Source organism: Equus quagga, unplaced genomic scaffold (genome assembly GCF_021613505.1).
Source record: "Equus quagga isolate Etosha38 unplaced genomic scaffold, UCLA_HA_Equagga_1.0 HiC_scaffold_5069_RagTag, whole genome shotgun sequence".
NCBI lineage: Eukaryota > Metazoa > Chordata > Mammalia > Perissodactyla > Equidae > Equus > Equus quagga.
In genome coordinates this window covers 3,990-17,060 of record NW_025793949.1, presented here as the reverse complement: position 1 = coordinate 17,060, position 13,071 = coordinate 3,990, and the positions used below count along the sequence as shown (strand labels likewise).

General features: G+C 33.8%; 1 protein-coding gene across 1 annotated transcript; it reads right to left on the bottom strand.

Annotated features, from left to right (window-relative positions):
* Positions 1-6,592: 6,592 nt before the first annotated feature.
* Positions 6,593-7,564, bottom strand: LOC124232360 (olfactory receptor 6C2-like). The gene has a single exon (XM_046649314.1). The coding sequence runs from the start codon at positions 7,562-7,564 to the stop codon at positions 6,593-6,595; it is 972 nt and encodes a 323-aa protein (XP_046505270.1).
* Between the last annotated feature and the right edge of the window lie 5,507 nt (positions 7,565-13,071).

The window sequence follows — 13,071 nt, the reverse complement described above, 5'->3', positions numbered from 1 at the left end:
ATCTTAAGTGTGAAAGGAAGATTAAGGTTACAGAGGACATTAAGGTGGCTAGTCATCTGCCTCTAAAATGGAGAAGTTATCCTGGATTATCTAGGTGGGCCCAAAGCAATCACAAGAATCCTTAAATGGAAGAGAGAGGCATAAGAGGAGAGTCAGAAGGATATTTGACCATGCAAAAATGTTCAGAGAAGTACAATGTTGCTGACTTTGAAGATGGAAGAAAGGATCCATTAGTTAAATGATGTGGGCCGTCTCTAGAAGCAGAAGAATCAAGGAAATGAATTTTCCCCTAGACCATCCAAAAAGGAACACCTTTATTTTCAACTCAGTGAGTCTCATGTTGGACTTCTAACCTAAAGAAGGGTTAGATAATGAATTTTTGTTGTTTCAAGCCACTAATTGTGTTCTTTGTTATAGCTGTAGTAGGAAGCTAATATAGGAGATAAAATCAAAATATAAAAATTCACTTAATTCAAAGGTGCACATAAAAAAGAAAAAAGGAAGCAAGTTACAGATAGTACAAATATAAAACAATTAGCAAGATGTTAGATTTAAACTTGGACAAGTAAAAATTCCTTTAAATGTAAATTGTCTAAAACCTTAGTTAAAATGCAGAAAGTATCCCGTTGAATAAACAAGCAAAACCCAACTGCATGTTAGGTACAATAAATCTTTATTAAATATAAAAAGACAATAAGATAAAGCTAAAATGATAGAAATGAATGAAACGTGCTAAAACTAATAAAAAGAAATCTAGAGTGGCTATATTAATGCTAGACAGACTGAATTTTAGAGTAAAGTTTACCCAAATAAAGAAGCTCATTTCATAGCGATTAAAGAGTTCAGTTTACTCAAATGGCACAGAAATGCTCACACTTTTTGCTCTCAATAACAGAGTTTTGAAATGCATGAAGCAAAAACTGATAAAAAGCAAGGAGAAATAGACACACAACTATATTAGGGTATTTCAATACTCCTCTTTCTCAGTAATTGGCAGAACAAATAAACAGAAAATCAGTAAAAATATGGAAGATGAACAAAACGATCAACTAATGACTTATCAATAGCACAACTAGGCAGAAGATCAACAAGGAAATTGGAGACTTGCACAACTGTAAACCACTGAGACCTAACAGACATCTACAGAACATTCTGCCCAACAATAGCAGAATACGCATTCTTTTCGAGTGCACAGTGCACATTTGTCAAGATAAACTATATTCTGAGCCATAAAACAAGTCTAATACATGTAAAGCCATTCAAATCCCACAAAGTGTGCCCTCTGACAGCACAGGAATTATATTATAAATCAAAGGAGAAATCTCTGGGAAACCCCCAAATATATAGAAAGTAACACTTAAAACTAACTCATGTTTCAAAAATAAGTCTTGGGGAAATTATAAAGAAGATGGCTTCCCTGGTGAATTATACTAACCATTTAAAGAATTAATGCCAATGCTTTTCAAACTCTTCCAAAAACTTGAAGAGAAGGGAACACTTCCAGGTTCATTTTATTAGGTCAGTATTACCCTGTTTTCCAAGCTAGATATGCTACTTAAAGTAGACAAAACTACAGGCCAGTATTTCTGATGAACATAGATGCAAAAATCCTCAATAAAATACTAGCATGCCAAATTCAACAGCACGTTAAAAAGATCATACATAGTGACCAAGAGGGATTTACCCCTGGGGTGCAAGAATGGTTCAACATATGAAAATCTATATAGGTGATACACCACATTAACAGAACAAACGATGCAGATCACATGATTATGCATGTGATGCAGGAAATGCATTCAACAAATTCAAACCCTTTCATGATTAAAATCACTCCACAAAGTGGCTATAAAAGGAAGCTACTTGACATAATAAATGTAATATATGTAAATTTCAGAGCGAATATTATCCTCAATGATATAAAACAGAAAGTGTTTCTTCTAAGATCAGGAACAAGACAAAGACGCTTATTCTTGCCACTTCTATTCAAAAGATTATTGGAAGTCCTAGCAGGAGCAGTTAGACAAGAAAAAGAAATAAAAAGCACCTAAATAGGAAAGGAAGAAGTAAAAATTATCTCTGTTTTCAGATGACTTCATCTTATATGTAGGAAACATGAAATACTCCACAAAAAAGCTGTTAGAACTAATCAACAAATTCATTAAAGTTGCAGGATAAAAATTAATGTATAAAAGCCAGTTACATCTCTATACACTAATAATGAACCATCTGAAATGGAAATTAAGAAAATGGTTCCATTTACAATATCATCAATAAGAATAAAGTATAAAGATAAACTTGATTGAGGAAGCAGAAAAGAGTTGTACACTGAAAATCGTAGAAACCGATGGAAGAAATGAAAGAAGGGGTAAATAATTGGAAAGGCATCCTCTTTTCATGGATTGGAAGACATACCAACAAAATATCCATCCTACCCAAGGTGATCTATAGATTCGTTGCAATCCCCATCAAAACCTCAATGTCATTTTTTTATAGAAATAGAAAAAAATTCCCAAAATTCATATGGAACAAATTCAAAGACCCCAAATAGCCAAAGCAATCTTGAGAAAGAATAACAAATCTGGAAGCATCACACTTACTGATTTCAAAACACATTATAAAGCTACAGTAATCAAAACAGTATGGTACTGATATAAAGACAAACACATAGACCAATGGAATAGAATAGAGAGCCCAGAAATAAATTCACACATATATGGTCAACTGATGTTTGACAGGCATGCTAATAACAATGGGGAAAGAATAATCTCTTCCACAAATATTGAGAAGAATGAGATATTATCTCACACTATATACAAAATCAAGGCAAAATGAATTAAAGACTTAGCGATAAGACTTGAAACCACAAAATTCCCACAGGTTTCTTGACGTTAGTCTTAGCAATGATATCTTGGATATAACAATAAAAGTATAGGCAGCAAAAACAAAAATAGATAAGTGGGACTGCATCAAACTAAAAAGCTTCTGCACGGTAGAGGAAACCATAAACAAAATGAAAAGGCAATATATGGAATGGAAGAAAGTATTTGCAAACCATATGTCTGATAAGCAGTTAATACCCAAAATGTATAAGGAATTCCTACAACTCAATAACAGTAAGAGGAAATAACCTGATTACAAAATGAGCAAAGGACTTCTATATACATTTCTCCAAAGTGGAGATACTGATAGCCAACAGGTGTATAAAAAGATACTCAACATCACTAACCATCAGGGAAATACATGTCAAAACCACAATGAGATATCACTTCACTTCTGTTAGGATGGCTAGTATCAAAAAACAAAAGATAACAAGCATTGTCAAGGATGTGGAAAAATTAGAACCACTATATACTGTGTTTGGAAATGTAAAATAGTGAAGCCACTATGGTAAACAGTATGGAGTTTCCACAAAAAAATTAAAAATAGAACTATCCTATGACCCAGCAATCCTATGTCTGGGTATATGCTCAAAAGGATTGAAATCAGTGTTTCAAAAAGATATTTGCACCCCATGTTCTCTGCAGTATTATTCATCATAGCCAAGATATAGAAACAAAAGTCCATCGACAGATGAAGGGATGAAAAAATGTGGCATAAACATTCGATGGAGTATTATTCAGCCTTAAAAATGAATGAAATCCTGTCATATGATACGACATGAGGACACCATGGTAAGTGTAATAAGCCAGTCACAAACGCTGCACGATTCTGCTCATATGAAGTATCTAAAACAATCGACCTTACAGAAGTAGAGGGTGGAATAGGGGTTGCCAGAGTTTTTGAAGAGGGGAAGTGGAGAGGTTTCTGGACCAAGCTACAACAATATTCTCTCCTTTGTATACACAACTTGGTGGACTTCATATTTTTTAATGCAGAAACTTCATGATAATCTTCCACTGCCTGGCAAATTGGGGACAATTGGCTCAAGGCATGAATGAATTTGTTTTGTTATCGGATGAATATTCAATTTTCAAATAGTCTGAGTTTGAGAATTCCTGCTAAAAACGTTTCCATTTTTTTCTAGTAGGATTAAGTGTCTCATTTTCCGAGGAGCAGGGATGGAATAGGTAGAAGTCTGACACCGAGGAGCAGCCCAGAAACCAGCCCTCAGCTGACATCCCTCTTTGAAGGGGCTTCATGTTTTATTCCAGAGTATCGTTCTCCTTCATTCTTGGTAGGTTAATTTTCAGTGAGTGTTGTCCTGACAACCAGCAAAACACTCATACCCATTGGCTTTATTTCTTCAGTCCAATTTTTAACTCTTTCTACTCTGAATTCCATTTCCAAGGTTCATTTGCCTCTTTCTTATTACCAGAGGACTAGCTTTTCTTTATTCAATTACATATTTTAAACATTGTACATTTTTGCAAGATAATGAATACAATGTGTTATTTCTATAAGTAATTTCCATTTTTAGCATCATAAATTATCATATCATATAAAGATATTTTTTATTTTGAGTAAATAAATTTGCCCATTTATAAAAATATCAATATATATGTGTTAAAGATTTTCTTGGTCTAAACATTGGGTGTTTCAAATAAAATATGTTTTCTTGAGATGTTCCTTGAGGTAATTTTGATGATTATGTGTGCAGTCCTGGAGTGGCAGTACCATTTCCCATAGGAACGATAGATGTGTTTCAGTAACATGAAACAGAATTGAACACTGCCTCCAACACTGACTACCATTACTTAGTATTCCCACATCTCAACTTGCCAACCTATGAAACAAAGATTGAAAGCCAGCTCCAGTGCTTTTGGAAGCTTACCCATTTAAAAAAGTACACTTATACAATTATGTATATTATAGAGAGAGAGATAATAATATTGTAGCAATAGGTAAAGTTAGTCTAAATCAATCTCTCAGTAAACTACAACTTTTGTTAACTTGTCCATATCTTAAAATATAAATGAAATGTAGCAGGGTGGTTAAATCTTGATTTAAAGTCCCTTAAAAATGTAGAGTATATTCTACCCATGTGATTTTTTATGATTGTTTTTTCCTATCAGAAATTAGGATTTTTCTTCAATAAATAATTATTCTCCTTCTTTTTCAGGGTTTGCGAGGCTTTTGGATTCAGTATATTTGAAGGTAACGTATTCAGTATCATTTATTTCCTAGGTTTTATAATACACTCAAGTGTACATAAAAATAAAGTTTTTGCCTTCATGGCAGATTTTAGATAAAGAATCTAACAAACTTTTAGTCTAATTGGTGATACAGGAAAGACAGCTTACGTTAAAACAGCAGGCAGAATAGACAATTTCCCCAGACTTGCTTTGTATGTTTGTATGAGCAGGAAAGGAAAAAACAGCCTTAAGTGGAAACGGCATGTAAATTAAAATCTAAATGAGAAAAAGAAGCAGAATGGAAGAATGAGGGAAAGAGCACTTTTTTACAGAGTCAACAGCAAGTGCCAAATCTTCGAGACACCGGGAGAGAGTCCAAAGGATTGCCATGTGGCCGCAGTGCAGAACACTTACCAGGATGAACATTTATTTAGTAGTTTTATGAAATCTTTTGAAAAAACTGGTGGACATTTCATGGTCATCTAATCTCTAAGCCATTATTTCATATTATGAAAAAAATTAACGATTACTTTAGTTATAACTTTTCACTTGGACTTCCTTTTCAATTATTTTATATCCATGCATATTGCTGGTTTGGTTTCCTTGATATTTTTAAAAACTCTGCTTCCATAACACAAAAACTTTATTCCTTATTTTAACAATATTTTCAGTTTGGATATTTATGTTCTACTTTAGCAATTGAATATTTTTGACAACCTTAACTTCTTTAAATCCTCAACTGAAATGAACATTTTGACTTGTACTTATAATTTCATATCCTAGAAAAGAGCTTTTCCTTACATTTATTTAAGAAATTATTTATTCTGTATAATCTATAAATCTTTTCATTTTTAAATTTCAGCATTTTATGTGTTTGTGTGTGTGTCTTTATGAATAAACTCCAGGATCCTAGATATAAAATTCTGCTATCATTTAAAGCACATTTTTTTGGACATGTACTTATTTTTGATTTCTTTATTCTTCAATTATATCATGTTACTTCTTGCTAAAGATGCGCTTTTTTAAATCTTTTAGAAATATAGGATTATTAGTGAGCTAAGTAATTTTAAGGATAGTATTAATTTTTTAAAAAATCTATGCGTGGAACTTGACTGCCAAGCAACAGGCACTCAATAAATTTTAATTTAATTAATTAAAATTTTCAGCAGCATTTAGATTGGAAGATGGGAAGAGCACTTTAAATCAATTATTTTCTTGCAAGTCTAAGAAAATACAAGGTAAGCTATTTATTTCCTGTTTGATTTGTGTTTGTTTTATTTTTCTTCATTTCAATTTTGTTTGCTAGATGGACGTAACATCAGGTTTACATTTACCAGAAAATTCTTATCATGTTTTCTGATTGGGATCTGACCGTGCAAGTGGTTTGTTTGAAGGAGGACTAAAGGAGTGAAGTCACGTGCTGGAGGGGCTCATTCTGGGCACAATAAATAGATGTTTCAGACACGTAACCTGAATAGAGATCAGATCAAGAAGAGACAAACGGATGTAATGGTTTATGCTTAGCTTAATATTTTATTTCTGGACATGAACATTCTCAAATTCTTTGAGACAAGTGCAATTTTTTTGAAGGAATTACTGAAGGCTTGTTTCACTTGTTTGTTTCTCAGAGTGTATATGAATGGGTTCAACATAGGAGTAATGGATGTGATTAGCACTGTCACACCCTTATTAATGACCGCTGATTCCTTTGCTGAAGGTTTGATATAGATGAAGATACAGCTTCCGTAGGTGATGGAAACCACAATCATGTGAGAAGAACAGGTGGAAAAAGCCCTTTTCTTTTGCAGTGCAGAGGGGAATCTTAGAATGGTCTTGATGATGAAAATGTAAGACACAATAACACACACAAGGGTCACAATGAAGGTTAGCACAGCACAGACAACAACCAACTGCTCTATCAGCCACGTGTCTGAGCATGAAATCTTCAAGATAGGAAATGAATCACATAAATAATGATCAATGACATTGGAGTCACAGAATTTCAAATTTAGGAACAGAATAAGTGGGGGGATTATGATCAACAAGCCAGACATCCAACAGCAGAGGACAAGCCTCCTGCAGACTCTGCTGCTCATGATGGTCAGGTAATGAAGGGGCTTACAGATGGCCACATAGCGGTCATAGGACATGGTGGCCAAGAGAAAAAATTCTGTTACTCCAAAGACATCAATGAAAAACACTTGAATAATACAAATATTATATTTAATTGTCCTGTCGCCTGTTGCTATGTTGTACAAATACCTAGGGATACAAGCCGATGTAAATGCGGTTTCTAAAAAGGCAAAATTCTGTAGGAAAAAGTACATGGGTGTTTTAAGGTGGCAGTCCACTAAAGTGAGTGACATGATGGTCAAGTTTCCAGTTATACTTACCACGTAGCTGAGGAATAGAAACATAAAAATTGGAATCTGAAGTCGAGGGTCATCCGTCAATCCCAACAAGATGAAGGTTGTTATTGTCTGGTTTTTCATCACTGACTACTGAAATTTATTCAATTTCATGTAAAATTTAGAGATATCTTATTTGAATAGAAGGCTATCAAAACCAGATAGCAGTAAACAGTGACTACCAGAGACAGCAAACTGATTCACATGTAGATTCTTCTATAAATTACTAATTAATATTGCCAATATTCTGGTGGGCTTGGCTACTCATTTATTTTCTTTTATTGTTTTGGCAATTTTGTGATAGATTTTTAAACGTATTCTAAAAAACTGTTCTACCATCCCAATTTCCTCTTTGATTTCAGTTTCAATCTATATCCAAGACCGGATTTTCTCATATGATTAGACTTGACCCACAATGTGCGTGCTTTAACAAAATTATGATTTCTTCTTACCTCCAAAGTTTCTTCCTTATTTCAAAGGTGAATATTTAAGTGCAATAATTTGTTTCATGTCTTTTCTTGAAGATTTGCTCATGATAAAATGTAAATATGTAACAGCTGATCTGGGCTCCATCAGACTTTGTTGATTCAGCTGCAACTTACATTTTACATTTTGCCGCTATGACCAAGCACGTGTTTATGTTGTTTTGTTTTGTGTTTTAACAGGCAACTTCCACGTTGTTGGATCACTCCTCAGACTCTCCTATGTTTCTCTGAATGTGGGTAATTCACACTCAGTGTCCACTGGATGCAGAAAACGGAGTATTTTAGAGCACAATTTATTTGCTACAAGTGAAGAAATGTTTGGCCCAAAGATATACAGCTGGAAAGAACCACGTATTACTTTTATGCTTTCTGCTGGTTTAGATAAGCATGGAAAACACTCTACCACCTTGTTATCACTATCACTAAGTACAAAATCAAGTTTAAAGTACTAAATATACTCTCCACACGCCTGTCCTTACTCTCTCCCTCAGTCTTAGCCATAGTGACAGCACAGTGTTAAGAGCAGACCTTCTGTAGCAAGATGTCCATTATTCAACACCTCGCTTTCTTGCCTACATCTGTATGATCTTAGGCAAGTTTCCCCATCTCTCAGGTCTTCCATTCTTTAATCTATAAATGGAGAGAAAAATGGCATCTACCATATACAGTTAAAATGATTAGAAGAAGTAAAACATTTATTATAAAATCCAAAGCATGGCATGCATTTCACATATGTCAGCTGTTATTCTCTGGATTTCTACAGATAAGTCATGTGTTGTGAACTCAAAACCATTAAATCTCAAGTGGGATTTACACTCTCTGTAACCCCGATCTTTCTCTTTATACTCCATGTTCCTTACAACAAAAAGAATAAATTATATTTATTGAGAATTTACCATGTGATAGGCCTTGTAGTAAGCACTTGACATGGATTATCTGTCTGAAAAAAACATCCCCCCTCCTGTCACGCTCATTCCACACTCCGTCTTTAACCCCGGTCTCCCGAACTACCCGGTACAGCTATCAATTGTAATTTTCACTTTGAGCGTCACTTCTACTGGAAAGTCTTCTAAAACTCAATTGTCTGTGTTAACTGGTCCTCATTTGTGCTCCCGTAACAGATAACTGTTACTTCTGTCTCAGCACCTCCTCTAAGAAAGTAAATTTGTTGAAATCAAGGACTGTTGCCTTTTTCACTCGGATAGCTGCCAAAACAAACAATCCCAGATTTATAGTCAATGGTAAGACATATCATTGTATAAATACGTTATCTCTAATTCATTTGCCTACACATTCAAACCTATCTTCTGTCCTATTTGAGTTTCATCTTGAAAGTGCTTTGTCACTGATTGTAATTGTTTAAATTTTATATGTCCTTGTATTTAACATTGAGGATTTTTTTTTTTTTTTTTTTTGCATTTGAAACAGCAATTTCACTAGTGGATAAAGTCATGCATACCAGGAAACTATCACCCTCTTTGCTTTCGTTATTACCTTCCACACTGGCCAAACTGTTAACTGGCATCTCTTCCTTGCTTTAGCTGTCAGGCAGATAAACAGCTGTATGTTTCTTGGTGGCTACTTTTGTTTCTGAGGAATCTGTCAGTAAGGTATTCAAATTGGAGGTCAAGGAATTTGCACATCTGAATACTTAATTTTTCACGTTATTCATCTTAAAGTAGATTACAAAATTTTTAAACTCTATAAGATAATGTATTTAATTTAGTTCCAATCCAGTGTATTGGTATAGCTTCAATTTTTAACTCTTTATTCTTGTAAATTCTTATTATTTCAAAATTTCACCTATATTGAAATAGCTTTATGAATGCATCGCAAGTTTTAAATCAATTTCCAACACGCTTTCATATATCTCTTTGTTTTCTACAATTGTTAAAGTGTCTGCAAAACACATCTTTTTATAAAACTTATTGCATGATTTCATAACAATTCCTGGAAATGAAATTTCAAGGAAAAAGGAGATATTCATTTGAAACTTCTGTATACATTTACCAGTGTATCATTTACAAACTATGTATCACATTTTCTTTCAACTCACTATGTGACCATATAATTGTATCCACACTGAAATTACTACAATATATCACGTGTCTTTTTTCAAGATTATTGACACTTTTATTTTATACAGGTTTTGGAGCCATTGGGTCTTAACTCACATAATTTACACCTTGGAATATTTATCTTTTCAATCTGCATTTAATGCTTTCGTCCTGTCTTCTGCAGATAAATAATTTTCCCGTAAATTTTCCATTTACTTCTCTTCAATGCATATTTTCATAATATTTTTTAAACCAGAGTTTAAGAATTTTCTAATTCTTACTTTGGCTTAGTAGTTGTTCTATAGTTTTTCCTTAGTTATCACACTAAGTTTTACTAACATATTCAAATATTATTTTAGTTCTGAGCTAGTATTTCCAGAGTGTGACTGTCTTCTATACAAATGAACAGAAAACAATTTGCTTTTCAATTTCTTAGTAAAACTCAATTAGCTTGTTATAAGATTTGTTCCTTTAAAATATTCACTGTCTTCAGAGATTAGGGCAGGATCATCTCTCATTGTATGACCAGTCACTACAGCTAAACCCTAAGGTTGCTGTCACCATCATTGGAAAGGAAAGACAACAGTGACTTTTTGAAGAACTTTGACATCCTAGGAACTGTAGGGACACACCATAGTAACTACAGCAGATAATTCAAGTAAAGGGAAGGATACTCCTTTCAATCTTCCTACCCTCCTTAATTCATTACTCCTCAACCCAGTGAGTCCTGGGCTATCCACGGTAACATGCTCTTTCCTGCACCCTCTGGGCGGTAGCCCTTGTTCCAAAATATTCTTCACTTATTCCATTCATGAATAATCCTAGTTTTTAAGAGACAGTTTAAGAAAATAGCTTGCATCTTGTGAGGATTTTTATATTTTAAAAAAGTGCAAAGATAACTAATCTTGTCAATATTGTTACATATAAGTTGTCAAATTGGGTGATTTTAAAGCAGAGATACGTTTTTTTTTCTTTTTAAAGATGCAAGTGAAGGTGTGGCAGAGATAACTTCTCACTGCACATAAATCAACACTACTTTTATGTAAACTATAAAAAGTAGCATTCAAAAAATACAGCTCAGAAAGTTCTGTGGATCTTTATATAATAGTTCAAATAGTAACCACATTGATTTTGGTAAATCATGTCAAACTTGCTTCCCAGAGAAAAATGACATATAGATTTACCGAAGATGAAAGTGAATGAAATGGCCACTGTGCTTACTCTTCTGAGAGCTAATAAGAGCTTCACCTGATTCTTGAACAAGAGTCCTAATGGCTGATTCGATGGAGAGGATCTGTTAGGAAAGGTGTGTGTGGGGTCTACTTGGTTCTCAGCTTATGATTCCACTTACCCTGACTGGTGCTCTGGGAGGGCCTACAACTCTGAGTTGTTTCATCTCCAACACAACGAGAAGATTTTCAAACCAAGAACTTTGGTCCTCTTAATGCCTAGGAAATATTTTCTAGCTCTCTCTGTTGAAAGTAAAATATTGTTCAACTATTTCTTCCTCTTGCATTAAAATCGTTGATATTATGACTTCTCTGGAGAGAGGAAGAGGTTTTTACACTATTAAGATTTATAGTTTATTTATTTGCTAAACCTCAAACTAAATAATAAATAACTGGATCCTTGGTGACCCAACCTCAAATGTTAATGAGCTCCTTTGTAATGACCTTGGGCAAAAATCCTGAAAGAAGTAGCTGTGGGGACAGTGCCCTTAGAGACACAAAGATGCAACATTAGCAACAGGCACAGGTCAAGATATAACAGTAAAAAACAGGCGGTCAAGAAATAGTATGCCTTTCCTGCATTTCTTCCCTACCATCTATGGAAACCGAAAGATCACAGTTCTACCACCAGCTACTTTTTCTCAATCATTAAAAAAGATAACAAAACAGGAAAATGTTAGAAAACTCAAATAAAGTGATAATTCTTTTTAATATTCTAACGAAGTATAGGAATATTTAAAAATTAAAAATACTATTTCCATCTCCCCTTTTCGGCACTTCCTACGCTGTGGTCATATATGGATTCATGTAAAGATAGCTTTCTTTTAATTCATGTAAAGATAAATTTTCTTTTCACAATAAACTTAATTATGGATGCAGTTATCTATAGTTTTCACATCACAATTCTTATACTTTCTTTCACAATAAACACTGGTTTGGGTGTTCTCTGCTGCTTTTCATTTTCCACATTATTTGCTTGGATTAATCCTGTGCACTTTTTTAAAATTGTAGTACACACTCTACTAATTCCTCGAGATGTGGGTTGTAAATGTAACTTTTCTTTCACTTTAGATATTAGAGGGAGGGAGAAAGAGAGAGAGAGAACAAATAACACATAGGTCAAATAAGAAAGCAAACATCAAGAGGGTAGATTTAAACACATTATAGCAGTGATTACAGGGGAAAATCTATTAAAAGTTGTAAGACTAAAGAGAAACAAAAACCCAATTATGTGCTTTTTTTATAAGACACTCATAATAACAATTTTCTGTTTATAAGAGACATTTTATATAAGTACACGAAATGATTAAAAGGGTGAGAATTTTGGAAAGAAATATGCTGCAAACACTAATGAAAAGAAAGCTTTATTAATCATACTATTGTCAGACAAAGCCATCCTTAAGCATGAAGTGGTACTAAAAATTAAGAGGGACATTTCCAATGGCAAAAGGGTCAATGTAATAAAGAGCTGCAAGAATTATAAATTGTAAGGATCTTATAATATAGCTTCCAAGCATACAAAACCAAAATTCACCAAAGTGTAAGAAGAAATAAACATTCTTGGAGGTTTGAACACAATGTTTTCAGTAATGACAAGAGAAGAAAATAAAAAATGAGTCAGGATTGAGATGATGGGAATAATTTGACACTACAGATGTGCTAGAACACTAATCCCAGCGATTGCTGAATATACATTCTTTTCAAGGACACGTGACATTTGCTAAAAGAGTCCTCATGCAAGGCAATAACAAAAGTCTCAACAATTTCAAGGAATTGAAATATTACAGAATATAGTTTCTGATTCCAGTGGAATCAAAGGA

Excerpts from the sequence above, each read along its gene's own strand:
- LOC124232360 (XM_046649314.1), bottom strand. The coding sequence starts at position 7,564 with ATGAAAAACCAGACAATAACAACCTTCATCTTGTTGGGATTGACGGAT.